The sequence below is a fragment of the Aptenodytes patagonicus genome, chromosome 1, assembly GCF_965638725.1.
Source record: "Aptenodytes patagonicus chromosome 1, bAptPat1.pri.cur, whole genome shotgun sequence".
Classification (NCBI taxonomy): Eukaryota; Metazoa; Chordata; class Aves; order Sphenisciformes; family Spheniscidae; genus Aptenodytes; species Aptenodytes patagonicus.
The window spans coordinates 137802591-137825343 of NC_134949.1; the positions used below are offsets into that span (position 1 = coordinate 137802591).

Genomic DNA, 22753 nt, shown 5'->3' on the forward strand with positions numbered 1-22753 from the left:
CCTTCAGCACTTGTAGGTGCACCCTGTCAGAGCCCATGGACTTGTGTCTGCCCAGTCTGTTCCCTAACCTTCTTCTCCTCCACTGAGGGTAAGTCTCCTTGCTCCAGACTTCCCCTCTGGTCTCAAGGGCCTGGGTTTCCTGAAAGCCAGTCTTATCAGTAAAGACTGAGGCAATGAAGGCATTGAGTACCTCGGCCTTTTCCATGTCATTTGTCACCAGGTCCCCTGCTCCCATTCAGCAGTGGGACCATATTTTCCCTAGACTTTCTTCTGTTGCTGCTACACTTGCAGAAATGTTTCTTGTTGCCTTTCACATCCCTCACCAGACTCATTTCCAGGTAGGCTTTGGCTTTCTTAACCCCTGTGTCTGGACCCTTGAACAGTGACTATTTACTGAACTTTCCTCTTACTCACCTTACTGCTCTGGAACGCAGGGACATTTCAAGCAGTGAAGTACATCTGGTTTACTTCAAATATTTTACCCTGAATTTATGCTGATCTTGAAGCTCTGACAGCACTCTTTACCTGTGCAGGACTACTTTTAACTTAATTGAAGGCTTCTAGCTTCATTTTATCCATTATATCAATTTTCAGCCTCTCTCTGCAGCAAGGTGCTATAAAGCTTCTTAGAATGTATTTCAAATTTGAAACAATTTTTTTTTTTTTTCACTTTTACAGGGGCTTTACTGCCATTAATGAATCCATTTACCAGCTAATACCTTTATGGTATTATTATACATATTTTGCAGATTAACACCGTGAGACTCAGTGTAATATTGTTACTTCACCGAGGAGACACAAGCAATCACATTTCATCTGATAGTTCGTTGAAACGATGCAGGCTAATAATGGATGAAGTAAACTAAAAACACATGGCTCACCAAATCATGAGGAAATTTGGAGTTCAAATCTAAATGTGAATTCAAATTCTATAGTTCAACTGCATTATTCAGTTATATTGCGTGATATTTTTAACTGAGCAAGACAAGATGTAGTAAAGCCTTATTCCAAGTCAGTGCATTTACAATTTCCAATTATTAGTTGATTTGTTTAAAGCAACTTCTGGCAGGCTAGTGAATCCAGTATGTAAATAGTACATATGGGAGACAGCTGTGCTAAATTGTGTCATATACAGGGTACTCTGCCAATTTTTGTACTGGCAATTCTCAGATGTGTTTAAAAGCTGTAACCTGTTTTTCAAGTGTCATTGAATCAATTCAGATGGAAAGTTTTAAGGGCATAAGATATAAGCAGAAGACTAATTGCTGGTCAGTAAACAAAGGATATTGAATTCACATAAGGAATTAAACCTGAAGATGACTAGGGTGTTGGTTAGTTATCTAAAAACAGCACAAAGGTCAAGATACATTTGTTTAAAATGGTTCCACAGTCTTCTGTTTGGACAACTGAATCTCTTCCCAGTGCCTTTTGAGATGACTTTGCATGTCCTGCTTGGGCTCTAGCTACCAGTCTTGATGGGCAAGGGTCTTCTGCAAGTTCTGTCTCAGATACATCAGACATGAGGAAACATATCGGATACTGTAGAGCATCCCAGACAGCTTTGAGCACCTATATGAAGGTGGTTACGAACAAACTCTCTGCCATAACATGGACCTGAATCCTATGCTTAATTTCAAGTTTTATCCTGTGGACAAAGAGGACAGAAACCATAAATTGTGTAAGGCACAGTAACTGTTCCATGTTTTGCATGAGTACAAAACTTAACTTTCTGAGTAGTAAATAAATTCATTAACAGATAAAGAAGAGGGATGGTCTTTAAGCAGAGGACTCAGCAGCCTTTGGTTCAATTCTTGGCTCAGTTTCTGCTTCACCTGACAAGAGAATCTTTGCTGCTCGTGAAAAAGAGAGAACCCAGCATTTCCCCAACCTCAGTAGGGGATTGTGAGGAGAAACGTGTGATGGTTTGTGATGGGACAAGGAATACTGTATGCTAAGGGACTAGGAAACGTGAGAATACCTGTTTATACAAGAAATTTTAATCTTTATTTTCTAAAGGAAACAACTCACTAGATTCCCCAGAAGAAAAGAACAAAGAACCTCCTATTTTATACTTTTATAGATAAGAATTTTAGGAAGAAGAAATAAAAAATTGATGTAAGGATCATGCCTCATCTCACCTGTGACCGTAATTAAATAAAAGAGAATACTGGTCATTAGTAAATAGGGAAAACTGAAAATGAGGGCTTACTTAAGAACACTTAAAGCTTACTTAATAACAGGGCTTAGAAAGTGTTCAGTCCAAATCTGTTATGTTCATTAACATCCTGGAAACTAATGGCGCACTTGAAACTACTTCATCAATAACCTTCCAATTAGTCTAGTTCTTAAGGGAAGAGAAAGTGCCCCTACACGCAGTCCCCTCGTCCTCCCCTGGCCACAGCACTGTGTGCTGTTTGCTGGGACTTCCCTGGCTCCTGGCAAGATAATAGTTCTCCCTTGCAACTCACAGCATCAGCAAGCTGCCAGCATCAATATCTGCATGCCACTTTGCATAAAGATGATACTTACTGGCTAATATGAGCTCTCAGCCCTGGTTTTCTCTGTGAATGCTAATTTGAACGTAATTTGAAAATTCTGTTTTAGATTATATCTTCTTCCTGTAACATGTAATGAAGCCGCTCCCTAAAGAGGCCTCTTGACTTTCACTAGAGAACTGCGGTACGAGCACAAATGACTTAGAAGGACCATGGGTATAAACTTACAGAGATAATATCAACAGTAGTTAATTATCCAATACATCTATTCAAGCTTACACCTCATGAGTGTGTTGCTTATATTTGCCTCAGTGCACTGTAAATCTTTCTTTCATTACTGTTCACGAGCCACAAACATTACTTTTTTTGATATATTCTAGAGGCATACATATTTACACTTGGAAAGAAAATTAAATACACCAAATGTCTAATGAGCAGTTCCCTTCTATCCGTAACATATTCAAGGGCCAATATTTTAGTGCCGTAATGAAAAAAACCCTTTTCTTCAACAGAAGTATGCTAGCATACTTTGATCATCACTTCTATCTATTTTCAGCACATACTTGTTGACTGCTCTAGAGCTCATTAAAATAAACAGTCTTTGGGAAAGTGTTTTTGTGTTCCAATAATGATAATTAAAAAGATAGTATTCATGCTGCTTAGATTATATGAAGTGTGCTTAGATACCTTTTTAGAATCTAAAGGCAATGACATGTACCTGTTGTCCTTGTTAAGTACCTGTAATTGAGGGAAAATTGACTAGCAAATACAAAGAAAATAAAAAAATGATTCAAACTAGAATTGGAAAATTCTTAACAACCATTAGAAATATGTATGGTTGATAATCCAAGACACTTCAAATTATGGAAAAAGAGGAAATAAATAAATAGAACTCATATAGAGAACACCAGGAGTAAACTTGTATAATAATAAGATAAATTATATGTAACATATTTTATAACTCTGCTCTTTGCAGCACATCTTATCTTGATACATCTGCTTATTTCTCCTTTGGAGATATTAACACAATTGTTGGCCATTCAAGTTATCAATAGTTTAGTAATGAAAATTAAATGAAACAATAGCAAACATAAGGGTGTTTGCACTGAAGTGCAGCAAAATTTGTTACAATCTACTGCATATGCAAGTTTTGCTGTATTCTCCCAAATCTAGTAATTTTCTAAATCACCTAGTTTCTACTCTATTAATTTTCACTTTTAGTGAGGAAAGACCTTTTCTTTCAAGTAATTGAGTAGTCAAGTAGTCAAGTTAAAAACACTAACAGCTTGCCTGTATTTGAAGATTGCATGGACTTGTACGGAGATTGCAGTGATTTCTTGTTTAATGCTTATGTCAGTGATACAGACTACAAAGACAGAAGAATCTGTAATCCTTCCATCAAGAGTGTGTCAGAGACCTCCCTGTGCTCTGAGCACAGAAAGCAAAAGCATCTTCCTAAAGTTCAGAAGTGATCAGGACCTCCACGTTCTCCTCCACTTCTGCAGGTACCTGATGATAGCTCCTTTTCAGAATCCATGGGTCAAGGCACTGATGTTGCTTCTTCTCTAAACTCTTTCACGAATCCTTCAGTGACTAATCAAGTTTGGAGTTGCTGTGGTTATGTTGATAACAACACACAGTACATTTCCATTTCCAAACTGAACGGTCTTAATTTTTAGAATCAACTTTGGAACCAAGTATTTTCCAGTTAATGTAGAAGCTGCTTTCCAGAAACAATTTCTATTACACATTTTAAAATTCTCATTTCTCAAATTCTCCTTCTTAGTAAACTCATTTACCAAGAGCAAAAATAGATGGGCCTTGAACACACTGAAATCTAATTTGCTCACTGAAGAGCAGGGGCACTCAAGCAGATGAAGAGCCTATCTGGTTCATTCTCTTATTTCCAGCAGTGACCAGTAGTAGATATATAGGGGAAGAGTGTCAGGCACCTATCTGTGAGGTAATTCTTCTACTAGCTTATCTTTCTACCTTCCAGCAATCAGTAGCAGAGGGACCTGTCCTCCTGGACCAAGTTTATATCTGTCTGATTTTTTGTTCAGAACAGAACACCCTCTTTTTCAGATCATCTGCTAATACAGTGACCAGCACAGATCCTTGTAACACACCCCTCCAACTATTTTGAAAACAAGTAATTTGTTCCTACCTCCTTATCTTATATCTAATCAGTCATTAATTTATGAAAGGACCTTCTTCCTTATCCCATGACAACTTCCAGTTAATAGCCTTAGGAAAAAATCTTATCAAAAGTGTTCTGTGGAAATAAACATAATATATCAAGCATGCATACTTGCTTTCTGAATTTCAAGAAACTCTAATAGACTAAGAAAGCATGAATTTTTTCTAAAAGAAAAAGCAAAAACCAAGTCATGTTGACTCTTCCCCATTATATCATATGCTTATTCATTCTCTCTTATTCCTTCATGTTGTGGTCACGACCAGTTTCCTTCATAGAGGTGCTAGAATGACTTTTTATGCAGATCCCTCTGGATCTGAAAAAAACAGATTTGACACTTGCCACATCTATTCTTCCTGTGCTAAGGCCACTATAAGTGATAAGCTATACATCAAAGCTGGTCATTTGGCAGTTTCTTGTCTAAGTTCCTTTGAAATACCTGAGAGGATATTATCTGGTCCTTATATTTGTCACAGTTCATTTTATGATTTCTTCTAAAGTACATTCTATTGACACTAAATTTGAAACACTTCCTGGGACTTACCTCCTGTAAGAAAAAGCTCCAGGGTAAGAACTTCCCAAACTCTTCCAATGCAAAGAATTATCTTATTTTTATGCCTTAGAGACTCTCCTCTTTCAATGCATTTGAAAAAAGGTTTTATTATTAGTTCTTATGCTCTTATAAAGTTGGTCCTCATAGTCTCTGCTATATACTTCCTATATAGACTTTGTGGGCTTGCTATATACACTTTACATTTAACTTGCTAAAGTTCACGCTTATTTCTTATTCTCAAATGACTCTCTTTTGTAGAACTTTTTTTCTGTTGTTTAACTGGGCCTTTAAAAAGCCCACAGTTTTTTTAGCATATCACCAGCCCCTACAGAACTTTCTATGGATTATTACTGAAAACATAGCTGCAAAGCAGTACGGTAATGACTGCTGGGCGTGAAATTTGCCCAGCAGATAACATCACGCAATGTGAGTATGCATAGGCTCACAAACTTCAGTCTCTCGCAGTGCAGTTCTTTCCCAGCAGCATTAGTGGGAACTCAGTTGTGATGTAACAAATACTTATCAGCAACTTCAGACCCAAGCATGTTCCCCCCATATTTCACAGCGGCCTCCTCCCCTGCAAATCAGACCAGCCAGCAATGGAAGACCGTTTGTACTGTGCCTTTCTGTGAATCTTCCCTCTTATTGCGCATCATTTTTAGGGCATGATTACATTTGTACCTCTCTCTCAGGTAGGAGAAGGTTTTGTTCAGAAAGATCCACCAAAGGAAGAGTCTTAAAAGGACAGTGAGCAGCACTATCCAAACTTCAAGGTCAGATGCCAGCAGTACAAGAAGGTCAGCAGTTATGATAGAAAATACAATTGCCTCCACACCCATGACTGATTGGTTACGTTTGACAGCTCCCTGCTTCGTGAGACTGTTAGAGACAGCGAGTGTGAAATTTAGCTTCAGTGACTCCGGCCTCTTGTTACAGCTTTCTCTAATGTGCCATGGCAGAGAGGCTGAGAGAGCTGAACGCTGCTGAAACTTGAAAGGACTCAATATTAAAGAAGACGTAACAGCAATGGTTCTCATTTCGCGCTGACCGGGCTTCCTCTCCGTTCACACGATACACCTGAAGCAGCAGTGGTGGCTGGTGCTTAGTTCAGCAGGAACGGCAGCTGAACTGCTTCACAGGTACCTCAGAGCTCCGATCAGCTCAGGGAAGTCTGCCTCAAGTGCCCCCTCGGATGAGCAAAAAAAATGTGGCTGCTTAATGATGGCAGCCCTCTAAGGTAGAGCGGTCTAGGCCTAGAACTAATTTTAATCAAAAGAACTGCCTAATTATCACACACACTTTACAAATGAGCTCACTCAGACACAAAAGAATTTAAGGGAGTGGTTTGAAGGCAGGTTCTGAAGGTTTACAGAGATCGGTAGGAGCAGATACCAGCAGAGCCAGATTGCCAGTCTCCGCTGTCAGTCCTCCGCTGTAACCTCTTCAGTGTGATACATTCATTTTGTGCATTTCAAAAACTACTTCTCTCTGTGAGCAAAAGAGATTCAGGAGAAAAAGGGAGTCACTCAGCAATTTTTGACATGCCTGTCCTTGGGGACTGAGACCACAGAGGTTATGGCAGCTGCCTTCCAGACCCTGATGACACAGAACAAGAAGGCTGACTTAACTTGCAAAGCTAATAAGAGCTAAAAGAAGTGTCAGGGTAAAGATAACACTGTTGCACACAGAAATACTGGTATAGACTTCTAATGCCAGTTAGAAATTTTCTATGCAATGTCCCGTTAAAGCAAATGGGAATGAACATCCAAATACATACACAACTTTGAAAAACTCAGCTCTTTTACCTTATATGCTTCCAAACCAGGATTTATGCTCGCTAAAACCAACCAGTAACTAAAATTAGCATAAGACAGGTTGTGGTGTACATACAAGATAATTTCATCAAACTATACAGGTAAGAATTTTAAGTTAACTACAGATACCATTCCTTGTCCTTGAAGGTATTGAACAAATCTGCTGGACACCGCTTCTTAAGTTTTCTGGTCTATGTCACAGTCTCCTCTAGTCACATTTGTTGCTATATATTTATTAATACTAGAGGACTGAGTTGCTATCACTTAAAGAGTTACTGTATATTTATGGAGGTATGTGTACACATGTTTTTGCTACAGAAAACAGAGACAGAAACATTAAGCTTTAATAAAAGTGATTCAAGCTAACATTTGCAAAGGACAGAGTACACACACAAGCAGTCACTGCAACTCAGCTGACAGGGGGTAACTCATTAAGCAACAGTAATTCAAATTTGTGGGAGTCCTTGCTTTTCCGGAACTATCTTCTCACTTAAGGTGTCTCACAGCTGAATTACCAGGTTTGAGCTTTTGATTTTCAGTCACAAACACACAAACTGTATAGATATTATCTGAAGCTTGATACATACATTTCCCAAACAGGCACTTTATAAGGAGGCTCAGAAGTCAGATACTCACTGATCTGGTTGGTAGATGCACTATAAAAAGCATTTACAGTAGTTGGGCTTGTAAACCACCTGTAGTAAGAGCAAAAGAAATCGGCTGTCAGTACACTTACACATCTTTATGAATAGAATGAGTAAAGATAAAAAGTGAACTCAGTGGAAGGAAGCAAAAATGTGAAGGACCCAGGATATATTAAAGTTTAAGTATTTTTCCATTTCAACACATGCTACCTACACTTTCTAGAACATTGAAATCTATTGTTTAATGGCTTTATTTGTGCATACAGTCAATGAATGTTCAACAGGAGTGAATGTTAAGCTTCCTATTACCTAATTTGTTTTATTTCTAAGCGACTGTTGTGCTTGTGGAGTCTGCCAATGCTGGCGACCTGAAGTTCACCCAACAGAGGCTGCAACACTGATAGCAGCTGTGAAAACTCTCTTAGGTGTCTTTCAACCATGTGTGGAGAAACTCCCTCTTGAAATTAGAGGAGAGCATTTTGAAATGAGTGAAATGGCTTCAGATGCTTTGCTGAACTTGAACAATTAGGATGATGCCTGCAACATGGGCAGGTGCTTTCTAGGAACCTAAATTCAAAATAAACAGCTTCACATTCTGTATCCTACACAATGAACATGGCTATCATAACATGCTCATAAACAAATGGACCTCTTGCAAGGCAAAACAAACTTAAAAAAGAATATTAGCATTTCTTCTTATAGTTAGATTTCTCATACATACTGGAGGGAAACCTAGATTTGAATAGCAAATAAGATTTATGAATTTCCTTAGTCTAAGCTCATCTATATTGACAGTGGTTTCACCCATATGAGTGGAAAATCTCAACTGGCTTCAGCAAGACCCAGATCCCCTCAGATGAAACTCTGAGTTCAGTGAGTCCAAGATGTCACTTTCTGATTTTATACGGAAGAACTGAGATAAAAGAACAGTAATAAAAGTAATAAAGATGATGAGAATTAGTGGTTAATTCATAATAAATTAGAAGCAACTCTAGTAAATGTCCAAACAGGAACATCCTGATGTCTTTAGCAATGCATTACTCAGAAGTTTTGTAAAGCCAAATGAACGCAATGCAATTGCTTTGGGAAATGTCTTTCAAAAAGAGATGGGAGCTCCAAAACAAAGTGTAAGACAAAGGAAGATCTATCAGAACAGGGAAAACGTGTGATGTCAGTGACGTTCACGTACATGATCTGCATTTTAAAATAGCACCATCAAATGAATGAGTTATCTGCAGATCCTGACTGTTTTTCTGGCAACTGATGTCCTCACGTAAACCACGGAACAAAGGGGAGAGTTTTAGAATGGCAGCATTCTGTCTTTTATCAATAAATATGTCTGCTTTTCTCATCTTCAAAGCTGAGCAGCTTATTTTACAATGCAGCAACTAGTAAAACTAACCAATGAAAGCAAAGGGTGATGTCATGTACATATCTTAACCATTCATCGCATTATAGGCTTTAATTGCCAGAGATAACTCTCCCTGTTTTGTTTACTAGGAGATTCTGAAGGGGAGGAGCAGGGGGAGGTTGTTTTCTGGTGTGTTTTCTGTTTCCTCTATAATAAAGAGATTTAAGTTAGAGGTAATGTAGTGAGATAATGGAAAATTGAAGAAAAAATGCTTATAGTGAGGAGATAAAGAAAAAATTAAGGGGCTTAATTACATTTCAATTTCATGTTTGCTCACAGCAGCAATCAGCTGAACTGTTTTGAAGGATGCAAGCCAGCCACTTGTGCGCTGGGACCTGCTCTCCAGGCTTAGCAGTAGCTCTGGAGGACTCTGTCCCTTTACTCTGTCCCTTTTTTGACAAGGAGTGAACCCATCTGAAAGGGACGCATCTGAAACACTCAACACTTTAATTTAGATTTTACTGTAAGTTTGAAAAAAGACACATAGCATTGTGACTTCCACCTCACCCTGTTGGCTTGTTCTACTTACAATGGCCTTTCCGTTCTCTCGAACAGCAACTTTTAAGCATGAAAAAGGCTTCTGGGACAACAAACCTTCCCTTTTTGCAACTCCTTCTTAGAGCGAGTATCTAACAGGGCCTTTCATTTCCAGTCACAGGATCAAGGGCCTGAGACAGATAACAAATACTTCAAAACAGGCTAATGTGCTTCGCTCTTCTCCCCATCCTCTTTGCTGCTGCAGCCCCAGGGGCTCACCGCAGCTAGTTCAAGATAGGAACCACCACAAGCAGTGGTTAAAGAGCTCTTCACTGACAAGCGACACCTCTCTAACAGTACAAGTTTCAACCTGTTTTTATTGGATGAGAAGCTAACCAGTGATGCACGTACTTGTCACCACAGGAGCACCTCACTCTGCCCAAGAGCAACTGCAAATGCTGTTGCCATTTGGTTCACAGCTACCGAGGAGGACATCACACCACTGCTGGCCATGCTTTCATACCTATGAACTCATAGACTCGTAGCTCATAGACTAGCTGCTAAGACTCATCACAACATCCCCATCCTGAGACTGCTTCTTTCTTCATCATCTACCACCACAATAACGGAGCCCACCCTGTTTCCTGAGCTTAGTATGAGCCAAAGACTGATAGCAGCCTCGATTTTCTCACTGTAAAACTGAAGTAAGTTCTTTCCAAGTTGCTCTTTCATAACGAGGCCTCAAGAATGACCCCATATGAAGTTTGTTATGTTTTTAAGCAGCTAGGAAGAGGAGACTTAGCAGCTGTACCAAGGAGTCAGGAAGAACAAGAGTTCTCTAGTGACAAGCAGAGCATACTGCTGAACTTCATATTTGACGTTTAGACAGTTGGCAAGGAGCGTATTTACACTCCAGCATTTTGTTGTACCATTCTGAGCCACTCTCAAAGAGATTTAGGAAGCATTTTCCACAAAAGAGCAGAAATAACCAAGACTGCTTCCATTCAGACTAGCAGAACAACTTCACCTCTCATCTGTCATCCTCTTTCAGTGAGCTCCTTGAAATGACTGAACCTTCAGTGACAGACCTTAACTAATAACACATCAAATTACTATATGAAGGTCTGTAATAAATAGCTGTCGCTGTTAAATTTTAAGGTGAAGCAAATTTAGAAATAGCGCTCTCATTCCCATTTGAAGTCAGGTTGCCTGGGCATTTGCTCTAGGTCTGGTTACAACTTCAGGGCATTTGGTCTATTAGCAGAAGGATGGGAAAAAAAAGACAGGCATAACAAACTCTAAGCACTTATTAATTAGAAACTAAATTAAAAAAAAATCTAGAATTGTTTACACTGTTTCCATTTGCTATTAGCATGTGAAAAAGGAACAGCTTTGAATGATGTCCTGTAACATTACCTATCAACTACTGCAGCAGTCAAAACCTAATGCTGCAGACTTGACACTTGTAAGTTTTAGATTTCTCTTGTAGAAATAAAATCTGAAACCTGCACTGAGATAGCAAGTGGGGCAGATACTCTCTTAGGTTTCTGTTTCTTTAGGCTACAGTTTTTTCCGCAATATCTTCCTTTCTGAGTTAAGAGTATAGTGTCCTACATTGCCAGTCGTGAAGAGGGGTGACTGGGAACATTTACAATAGAGGGGAAAAAAATTAATAATTTATTTAATTCTCTGTAAAGCACAAACTGAATTTGAAATTTGTTCTCTCAACTTTTTGAGTTAGAAGAAATCACTCAGGTGAAGCAGAACTTGGTGTTCGATGCCCCAAGTAAGAATTTAAAAAAAAGTAAAGGAACTTGTAAATGTATAATGCACTTAAGCTGTTTAGAAGTGAAAGGCTGTACAAAGTTGCTAATGAAGCTAGAATCTGGAAAATCTCTTCCCAAGGACTATAAAGAAAAACTTCTAAAGGGGAGCAATCTTCAAGGTGGCTTTCAAAAGTGTATTTCCTTTTCTCATTGTTAATGTGTTTTATACATTTTCCCATGTAGAAACAGAGGATTAGTCTCCCAGGCCAGGCTGCCATCCGCCTCCCCTGGGGCTGGGCAAGAAACTGGGATGGTAAGGCTAGGCCCAGCCTCCAGTGCCACATCACTGCTTAAAATGAGGTTCAAAGACCAGAAAAAGGCTCCAGGAGGCTCCTTTCCAGCCTCTCCTCTCGAGGACAGGTCCACCCACAGGATTTCTGAGCTCTCCAGCAGCATCTCTCCAACAGACAACAGCCTGCCCAGTGTCTTTCATGGCTGCTTTTCCCTTTCTGCAGAAGGAGCTTTTGCACTGTCCTTAACGGCATCCAACCCAGCACCTCTCAGAGCTGCCCTCCCCTGTGGTAAACCAAGAGCCAGGGCTTACAAACAATAGTGTGTGGTCAAGAAACTGGAATAGGTCCTGGAGGAGACCCAGGAATCTTCTCATAGTACACTTCCTCTGTGTCCTCTTATAGGACTACTGCATGCCTACATCTCCAGCACTGAAAGTTGAGTGAAAAGTGAAGAAAGATTTGGCCAGGTCTAAAAATCTTAGAGGAGATGACCTGACTTCAAAGGGGAAAGATTAATGATAATGAAGTAGTACACCCAAGAAGTCCTCTGATAGCCTGCTATTTGCAAGTGTGGTATCAGTGTCAAGAAGGATCGATTCAATCACTGTTAAAGAGGTGTGGGTGTGTGTTTATATATACATACACATATACACACACGTGTATGTATATTTGTATGCATGAATGTATATGGCTCCATGGATGGATAAGCAAACACCACTAAAACCCTGATTATCCTTTACCTCTCCCTTCCCCATGGCCACCACTTCCCCACGCCCTGCCTTTCACCTCCCTCTGCTCTAGTCGTGTCCCATCTGGATTATTATAATTGTCTTCATGCCTGTTCCCCTTCCTCCCATGCTCCCCCCCTTCCAGCCTCGCTTCCTCCATTCAGCCCTCTCGAGCCAAGCTGTACTGTTTCGTGCATCATATTCCTCAGCTCCTGCCACAAATCCCTTTTGTACATCTCTCTCCTGATACCTGAGCACTTTTTCTTGTTTGATAGAGCCAGCTGTGAAGACAACAGCCATGTCCCCAGCCAGCTGTTAGAATTGCAGCTGGCATCCAAAGCGGGTGTTGAGGACAGCAAGTCGCACCTCCCACAGCTGCAGTGCCCGTGAGGGAGCCTGGCCCCGGGACTGACAGAGCAGGTGGCTCCGGTGACGCCAATGCCTTGTCACAGCTTCCTGGTACCCGCTGGGCTGGGTACGTCCCCCCATCCATGCTCTGAGCAATGCCTCGCCTGACTTCCTCCATGCTCCTTTTTCCTGTAAGGCAGATAACTGCTAGGGAGGGAGGGAGCAGAACAGCGGACAAAGAATTTTGATAATTACTCCTGCTTTGGATGATTTTTTTTCCTCTTTTTAGATTACAAAACTGTTGAATTTCCACTTTGATATCCATATTCCCCCTTGCTTTATCAAACTCCTTTGTCTTGTACCTCCCAGCTCCTCTGTCTGTCCCCTGATGGCGTTTCCCTGGTGCTCTGAGTGAACCATCATTTTGATTTTCCATTTAGTTGACTATGCTGAGGAAACTGAGTCCAGTTCAAAATAACATTGCTGAGATATCTGGACTGTCTGCTAAATTAATATAGTGTTTTACCTTTTGGGTTTAATATTACTTTATTAGGTGGTAACTTATTTCCTTAAATACTCATTTTCTCATTTATTTTTATCAGTCCACAACTTGGACCATCTTATAATATCTACCTGTAAATATAAATACTGTGCTAAAAGCCACTGAACTAGGGAAAAGAAGAAATGAAGAAAACAGAAACAAAACCCCAAGGATAATTCTCTATTAACACAGCATGAAGCTTCAGTATAGACCAAGTTCTATGAAATATAAAAGCTTAAGAAAGCAAAAACAGAAAAAGAAAAGAAAAGAAAGAAAGAAAAAAGAGAAGTAAAAGCATCAGAAAGCAGTAGAGTCCGATAGTTAAAACGTGAGAAGTGCCGATATATTTAAGGCCAGATTTGACGTGCCTCAGACTGGTGGGTGGGAGTTATTGGTTTATTATAACAAATTTAAAAGGAATTACTGGAGGTGGCAATGACTTTCTGTGCCTTGGTAGCCCTCAGCAGACACAGCAAAAGCGGACAGTGTGACACCACTTTCAGAGCCCTTTTCTAGCACCGAGCAGGTGCAAAGGCAGAATAATCTCCCAGCAGGAATAATTACAACTGAGGGCTCAGGTGGGGGTTACCCCCAGCCCTGCAGAAGGCAGAGGATATAGCTGTGCTGGCAAAGGAAAGAGACTGAAAATCAAACTGGGATCCCCCAGGCCAGAATGTGCCCCGCGGGATGACAAGAAAAGCAAGACAAAGGTGATCAGGGGGCTGCTGTTAAGTAGTCCTTGGAATAAGATAGTACAGACAAGCATGAGAAAGTGTTCAATCTTGTGGTGGGCAGTCAGGTAAAACCTTCATTTTTCAAACATACCCATGCAACAGTTCTCAGATTACAGCCCTTGAGGTGTACGGTCAGGGATTACCTGCCAATTAATTTCCTTACAGGGGAGATTTCCCATCGTGCCAAGAATCTACGTGGTCTGCGTTAGTGCTGCCCCAATGCTGTTCCTGAGGAGGAGGTTGCTGATCACCATCGCTATAGAGAGGCAAGTGTTATTTCACTGCTCTCATGGAAACTGTTGGTCTGAAGAGAATACACTGTTGTGATCTAGCCCTGGCACCCAGGGCTGCAGGAAAGCCCGTAAAATCATCCCCTGGGATTAACCATTGCAATGTCAGGCAAAGGTGCGATGAGAAGGTAAAATTCACAAAATTAAGCTATAAACAACCCCTCAAAAATATGGGGCCAAATTACAACACACTAACCAGGAATAGCCTATGCCTGTCCTGCTGACATCCTCTGCCTGCCTCACGGACAACTCAGAGCTACCCCCAAAACAAGGTGCAGTTCAGTTTGAGAAGGAATTTCTGGAGCCCTAAGGAAATATCACCACAGGAGCTAAGCAGCAGCACTGATTTCAAAGTCTCTGTGTAGAAGGAGTCATTTTTAAGTAGCATGACTAGACTAATTAAGTTCTGTTTAGGTTTTAATTTGCATTTTAAGGATTTGATTACGCACCAGTAAGAAAAGAGACTGATTCTCTCACGTATTTTATGATGGTATGTGACACAATCTGCACTTTCATGTTTATGAATAAATAAAAATAACATATGCAAATTAAATTATGTTTTATTCCATATCATTGCTATCAACAGCAGGTAACTAACAATGCTGACTGCTATTACTAATAATAACATTATCTCCTACTAATGGTTCCATTCCTGGAAAATTTATTTCATAAATCTCTGCTGTACCATTCCAAATTCTAACTGTGACCAAGAGACAGAATCCATTTTTGATTGGGATTCAATTACCCCCTTTTTCATTAAATTAAGTTTAAGCTGCAAGCATATGACTACTGTGCATCAGAACAGGGATACCTAGAACTTACAAAAAAAATATCCATAGGAGTTTCTGAATAACTGGGGGGGTCGCCCATAGGCTTTTTGTATCATAATATGTTGCTTTGTATATAATTCCATTAAAACATAAATTGTGTAAATTAAATAATATAAATTAAAATATTGTTAGAAGACTATGTAAATTTGCCTTTTGTCTACTCACTCTGTTTTTGGAACTTCTTTTCTAAGCCAGTAGAAATCAGATTGGGCTGCATATTTGCGAGTTTGCAACACATTGCCAAAATAGTCACTCTCTGTAAACTTCAGCTGTATAGATAAAGCACAGACATTTTTAAAGCATGTCCAAGGAAACAAAAGCTGACATAAAACAATCAGAACTTTTATTTTAAACAAGATAATCACCTAATTTTTTAGCCATTATCAAAGCAAGTAAAATTTTCACACTTGGTGGGAAGAATAAATATTTTGTGAGCTTAGTTAAAAAACAGATCTACATAAGGCACTGGATCATCGGAAAAGGTCTTCCCTGCACAGAGAACAGCTGAGGAAATCAGAAGTACGCAATGATGAATTGCAGACTGCATGTTTCTAAGGCTATTATCCAGGCAGCCTCTTTTCCATAAGGAAGTAGGTCTACTTTTATTTTTAAAAATGCATTTCAAAACCACTTTCAAAAATGTAACAAAGCCCCTTTTTTCAGTTTGTTTTGCATTTTATCACAAATACTTTGGACTCTGCCCTCCGAGGGTTCTGCCACTGCTTTCTTACTGTTTGTCGCATTAAATGCTTACAGACATAGGGTTCCATGCTTCTATAAGCCTCCAAATCTAATAGCAACCCACACACACACAACTAATCATGCAAGAAAAAGGGATGTTATTATTTTATAAATCCAGCTGATACCCCTGTCACCAGTTTCAAGCAATCCTATGACTTGTGAGGAAGTTATACTTCAGATTTAAACTATGGTTTTGCAACCATGATTAACAAGTGTTTTTCGCTAGACATTACCATGTATCTGGGCAAATAATTCCATATGTTGAGTGGCAATTTGGTCACATCCTCTGTCTCATTCCCACTGCCTTCACAGCACCATTTCATCCTACTCTTTCCAGGAACAAGGACTAAGCTTGTAGAGTTGGTTCCTCAATGTTTTCTGAATAAATTATGCCTCCTTTTAGTGTTCTTTCATGTTCTCTGGCAAAGATGACCATCACTCTTGTATTTCACCAGTTCAGGACTGAATTTGTGATTCTACTTTGCCTGTGACTTTCAGTAATACAATTCATCACATGCATGCCACAGTTACCCCTTTGGCAAATGGCAAAATGTATTATCTTCATCATCTGCCTTCCTGCCTTAGTTAGGCTGAACAGATACTGTGTCAGGAAGGAGTCCCCCCCACAGTATCCTTGTCCAGCAGCCAGCACGGTAGGCATATACATTGGTTAGGACCTCCAGGCACAATCATAACCAACAAGCATAAATAAATCCATAGCCTGGAGAGGTGGGGAGAGACTATATAGAGCACCATAAATTGTGATATTCTAAGGAAAAATGCATTAGCATTTTTGAAGACTGTTACTTTGAGGAGAACTGGGTTTTTTTGTTTCATTTCATTTTTATAATTAAATGCAAAATTTATGCCAGTGTATGTTTAACCTTTAAAATGCTTAATAGCAGGAAGGTTCTTTGTAGCCAGGCACATTTTACTCCCAGCAGGCCTTGTGGTCATCTCACTTAGACACACCGGCATTGACAATTTAGACATGAGAGCTAGCATACTTAATTCAATGTCTAAAAATAACCAGGCAAGCAGAACTCCAGATGCGTGCCAAACAAAAGAAGAGCTTTGATTTTAGACAGCAGCAAAACAGAGCAAAGAATGGCAGCAATACATAAAAGAAGAAAGCTGCAAGTCTGACACTTACTGTTTTGATGTCTTCATTAATATATGTGTCATTCATTATAAACTGAGGGTAACCCACTTTTGCCATAACTGCTTTTGCCTTTGAAAAAGAAAAAAAGAAAAAAGTGTTCGCAGATATAACCATTTCTCAGCATATGGCTTTTTTTCCCTATTCTGTTTCCACTTTGTATTATTATGCCTCCCTGAAGGCATCTTAATTTAACTTCAAACCAACTTGCCTACAAGGTAAACTTGGTGCTGCAGATGAGCTTCGCATCGCAATGTGGAGGGTCCAGGTTCTATTGTCAGATTATTACAGTGGGTCTGTTGTCGCCTGCAGAGCTTTTGCAGATTTACAGCAATGTGTTTGAGTGCAAAATCTTAACAGCTGATTTTCCCTACTGGCTTTTCTGTTAATCAGATGGTCAAATGCCTGTTTTTACAATGTCTTCCAAAAGATGACAGGAAATGGCCCGTTTCGTTATGGCGCAGTAGCTGGTACACATCCAACTGTTTAAATGGATTTGATACACAGATACGGATGAACCTGGGTCCCAGCAAGTGCAGACTGGCGTATTTCCCCTGAAGGTCACTTCCATTTACACCTGAGGATGAGTGCACACTTTTCTGAAGGATACTGTACTTTCCTAAAACCACATGGTTAATCTTTGTTTCATTCTCCACTTTCATCCCTCTACTTTGCAGTCTTTGCCCTTTCCCTAACATCAGTAAAGGTGTTAAAATAAGACACTTCACTTTTCATTAACTTTGGGGTTTTTTCCTCTTTCAGCCATGACTTGGTGCCAGCGTTCATGCACAATCTGTGTAAACACTCTGGTGTGAAGTGATAGCAGCTGTAGTTGAGTATTCCCACTTTGTAAATCATGGTGTAAGTATATAAACAGCCTTAGTAAGGTCCTCACAAAAACACCAGCAGGCCACCCGGCCACCCAGAATCTCCGTGGAAACAACACGCTTCCAGAAGAAAAGCAGAAGGATACAATAGGATAAGGCAATATACCAAGAAGTGAAATATGACAAGTCTGTAGAATAAATTAAAGCCATGATAGACTGGGGTAGCACAAAGCTTTCACTTTGTATATTTTTGGGATGCTGATCGTAATTTCTCAAGTCTTTGGAATTCCCTCCACCCCTCAAAAAACACTCTTCCGGAAATTTGTTCTTCAAACTCAAATGTCTAAACCCAAATGATTATTGCAAGATATGAAATGCAATAAAGGGATTGGACTTTAACCACCTGCAGCCGTACCAACCCTGCATTCTGCTCTTTGCAAGCAGAGCCCAGACCTCTCTGGGGGCCCACTGACTTCTATTTCCATCTTGCTGCATGGGGTGGCTGTTCAGGGGAAGATTCCCCTTCCTCCACAATGAAATCCTTGCCCCCTTCTTCCCCTCCACAGTGTCTCAATACAATAGGGCTTCCTATGACAGCAAGAATCAGAAATGTTTATTCCATGACTATAAGAAGGAAGCTGATGGAGGACTGCCTCTGTTTAACCAAAATTATTTTGTCTCTTTTATTTTTCAGGAAGAAAGGCCTCTCTGCTTCTTCAAACTCTTTCAATTTCTCAATCTCATTTCCAACCCAAAGTCATAATCCTCTATTTGTGACATCACAATTAATTGCGGTTGAGATAATTAAGATGTCACAAACAGAAGATTACAACCTCAGGTAGGAAATTAGCAGCAGAAGCAGATGAACTCTTAAGCAAGAAAGATCCCATTGTCATGCAAATATCCCTAGTGATTAAAAAAAAAGAAAAAACAATGGAAGACAAATGCTGAACAGGAAACATGAAGTGAGCCAAAATAACTCTCAAGAGAATGTTTTCTCATTTTTCCAGAAGGTAGAGCAGCCTTTCAAGATATTTTAAATGCCTGGGGCGATAAAAAGCAGAGGGCAGTGGGAGCACAATTCATCTGCAAGTTTGTATATAATCAAAAGCATCTATTTTTTTTCCTGGTGGTGGTGTCAGGTCCAACTGACTGAACTTTGCAAGGAACTGGAAAATTTCCGTTTTCCATTTCAAATGTTTCAATCTTTGTTGTTATACTAGTCTTGAGAAAGCAAAGTACAAAACTCATCAGCTTTAGTTTTTACTAAGTCAGCTGCTTAAACAAATGCAGTGAATCTCAAATGTTCGGCATGTGTTCCAGAGTACCCATCTGAATCACTTACAGTAGCCTCTATGTTGAATCTACTTAATTGAGCCACTTAGCATTTTGATTAAGCAGATTTAATTCAAAAACTAACTTATATGATGAAGCGTAAACTCTTTAAAAACAATTTATAGTGCAACTTGCAAAAAATCAACAGTGGCTTTCAAAGAAAAAGTAAGGATTAACTGTGTCAGTAGACTGTCATTTCACCAATGATTTAGCCAGTACAATGTCAATCAAAAATTGTTGATCATGTTTTGGCACATAAAAGAACAGTTTTGGCTTTGAGCTTTATTATATCCTTTAAAAACACTCAATTTCTACACTGTCTTCCAAATAAAAGCAAATAAATTCATGCCTCGCTGGCTGTAAATGCAGAGGACTATGAAGGCAGCCTAGATCTGGCAGTGCTTCTTTGCTGAAAGAAGCAGAGATGAGCCCTGCCCTCAAACCCATGGTACTAGTTGTCTAGTTGTGACCACAGTATGTCTATCTCCACTCCATGGACATTTTGGGGTCTTTGTGGAATATAGCATCATAGAATAGTTTGGGTTGGAAGGGACCTTTAAAGGTCATCTAGTCCAACCCCCCTGCAATGAGCAGGGACATCTTCAACTAGATCAGGTTGCTCAGAGCCCCGTCCAACCTGACTTTGACTGTTTCCAGGGATAGAGCATCTACCACCTGTCCGGGCAACCTGTTCCAGTGTTTCACCACCCTCATTGAAACACATATCTGCCACATCCATCTCGGTCTCTTCTTCCACAGCAGCCCGCTAAGAGCAGAAGCTCGGAACTGCCAAGTTTTGGCCCTTTTAGACCCCATTCCCTAACCAAACATCTCCAAGGGTGAGGATGATTCCTCCAGGCTCCTTAATAGCAGATCTAACATAGGTTGACCTAAATATCATATATAATCTTACAATGTCATAATCACATAATGAATATTTAACATTAATTTTATATTTTAGTGACACTTAAATTCTGTAGTCTTGTCATGGCCCTGCTGCATTAGAAAAGGAAGATGGGAAGAGTTCTCCCAACCAGACTACCTCAGGAGGGCTGGGCTCACTTGTCAGGTCACACATACTCTTCCTTCGTGTCTTTGACAATTGATGTCATGAGCTTAACATTTCCATGTATAAGGAAAAAATGGTCAGGCACTACTGAGGTATTTTGTTATAAAGCCTATATAAAACCCTAGTATATAACATAGTTTGTCTCGAAGAGTTTTTTGAAAGTAAACTCAAAAGGTAATGCTGCTCCTAGTACTTTGATATTTTATCAATGGCTAAAGCTGTCTCTATTTTGTAAGACAGAGAGAGAAAGAGAGAGAAATAAGGGGAAAATGTTATTTTATTGTATTTGTTACTTAGAAGTTTTTGTCACAATATGTGTGTTTTAGAAATCTGAGCGAGACACACAGACAGCTATATACTCTGTAATGACTAAACTCTGAGGTAGACCTTACTAGCACTTTGTAGCCCTTACTACCACTGTAATTCCAATGCCTTCTTAAGTGTTCCACCAGTCATGTAGGATAACAGATTCAGAAAAGTACACACTTTGTTACTACACCACCAAGCTAATATATTATTAGAAAATGCAGGTACATGCTTAAACACCATTACAAAGCTTCTGGACCATCTAAAATAACAAATGAACAACATCCTTTAGGAGCCTTTTTGAGAACATCTAGAGCAAGAGCTGGTGGAGAGCAAACTGGTACAAAGTTGTCATGTGCAATCCATGTCTCGCTATACAGCTTCTCCCAGAAAAGGAATGTGTGTCAAGTTGGTCCTAATGGTATGTATGATGCAGCCAAAAATTTAGAGGTGTGACATGCTCGCCTGAGATCCTACTGAGCTAGTGGCCCAGGGCCACCTTATCTCCACCATGTAGCACATGCTGGTGTGGGAGGAACAGAGGAATAAGCTTGCTTGCTTGATCTGAAGGACAAAGTGCATCTCTCTTTTTGAAGGGCTGCCTCCAACATCCTGACTCCAGCCTGGGATGAGCTCCAGGCCCATACAGCCCATGCAGGCACTTAGGGCAGGAAGCATGGGTGGCAGGCCAGAAGGCTGTGGCACACCAGTAAGTTCCCTGATGCCAACAACGAAGGACATGTGGCACCTGGTAGAGGGGACTGTTTCCTATAGCCAAAGCAAAACCCGTGAGAGGACACAGGAAGCCCTCTGAAGTCCTTAGGAATCCCTCCAACTGGGATTCCTCCCAGGAGCTTTAGATCAGGTCCAAGCCTCTTCAGCTGAACCTAGCTGTCCTGGTTTTGGTTGGGATAGAGTTAATTTTCTTCCTAGTAGCTGGTATAGTACTGCATTTTGGATTTAGGATGAAAATAATGTTGATAACACACCGATGTTTTAGTTGTTGCTGAGCAGTGCTTACAATAAGTCAAGGACTTTTCAGCTTCTCATACTGCCCTGCCAGCGAGGAGGCTGGAGGTGCACACGAAGCTGGGAGGGGACACAGCCAGGACAGCTGGCCCCAGCTGACCAAAGGGATATTCCACACCATATGACATCATGCTGAACAAAACTCGGGTGTGGCTGCTGCTCAGGAACTGGCTGGGCATCAGTCAGCGGGTGGTGAGCAATTGCATTGTGCATCACTTGGTTTTGTATATTCTTTTATCATTATTATTATTTTCCCTTCCTTTTCTGTTCTATTAAATTGTCTTTATCTCAACCCACGAATTTTACCTTTTTTCTGATTCTCTCCCCCATCCCACTGGGGAGGAGTGAGCGAACGGCTGTGTGGTGTTTAGCCACCTGCTGGGTTAAACCACAACACCAGCATACAGCCCAATTTATTTACACAACAGACAAGTTAGAAAGCATTGTATTAAGAGCATGTTTCTAAATTTGCGTGTTGCAAGTCTCTTGCTTCCTTGACTATCTTTTCTGTTCACCCGAGTAATGTTTAACAGCAGTTCAAAGACTCCTTATTCATACAGCACAAGAAAGTGGAAAACTTTTCTATGACCGGCTTGCTCTTTGATAATGAAGTCAGCATTTTCCCCTTCATAAGATTAAAAGTATGTTTAAGAGACCAGCCTTCCAGGAGGCATGCACACACATATGGGGAAAGCAAATGAAATGTGACAAATGTGCAGGAATCAACCATGTGGTAATGGCACATGAATCCGCCGTAAACGCACCATGCACAACTTTTTATGGTTTAAAGGCTCATTTAATTCCTATCACTAATTTGCATATTAAATAACCACGCGTACAGGAAGAAAAGGGGCAATGGGTATTTCCCCCAGCTATTGTAAAGTACTCAGCCTACGTTAGGCTGTCAGGTAAATTAAGAAAACTCATCTCCACAGGCTTCCAATCCTGCCATTGAAAGCGAGAGGCTCTTGCAGGGGGTGAGGCAGAGCAGCAGCATGCTTTAGAGTAAGTCACCGTAAGAGTTTTCTATCCCAGCAGCCAGAGAGCAGGCTCCGAGGCAGAGGACCAGGAGGGGGACTACCCCCTCTGCCACTGATTATGCAAGGAAGTTTCCCCACTGACTTCAACATAGTCAGGATTTTATCATCAGTGTCTCTTTCTGTCAC

General features: G+C 40.3%; 1 protein-coding gene across 1 annotated transcript in view; it reads right to left on the minus strand.

Annotated features, from left to right (window-relative positions):
* PHEX (phosphate regulating endopeptidase X-linked) overlaps positions 1-22753 on the minus strand; it is a 109713-nt gene that overhangs the window by 18650 nt on the left and 68310 nt on the right. Inside the window, exons 13-15 of the mRNA XM_076328889.1 lie at positions 17016-17093; positions 15287-15390; positions 7696-7754 (exon numbers count right to left, since the gene is read on the minus strand). Coding sequence (XP_076185004.1) covers positions 7696-7754; positions 15287-15390; positions 17016-17093 — 241 coding nt within the window. The remainder of the gene's footprint in view (positions 1-7695; positions 7755-15286; positions 15391-17015; positions 17094-22753) is intronic.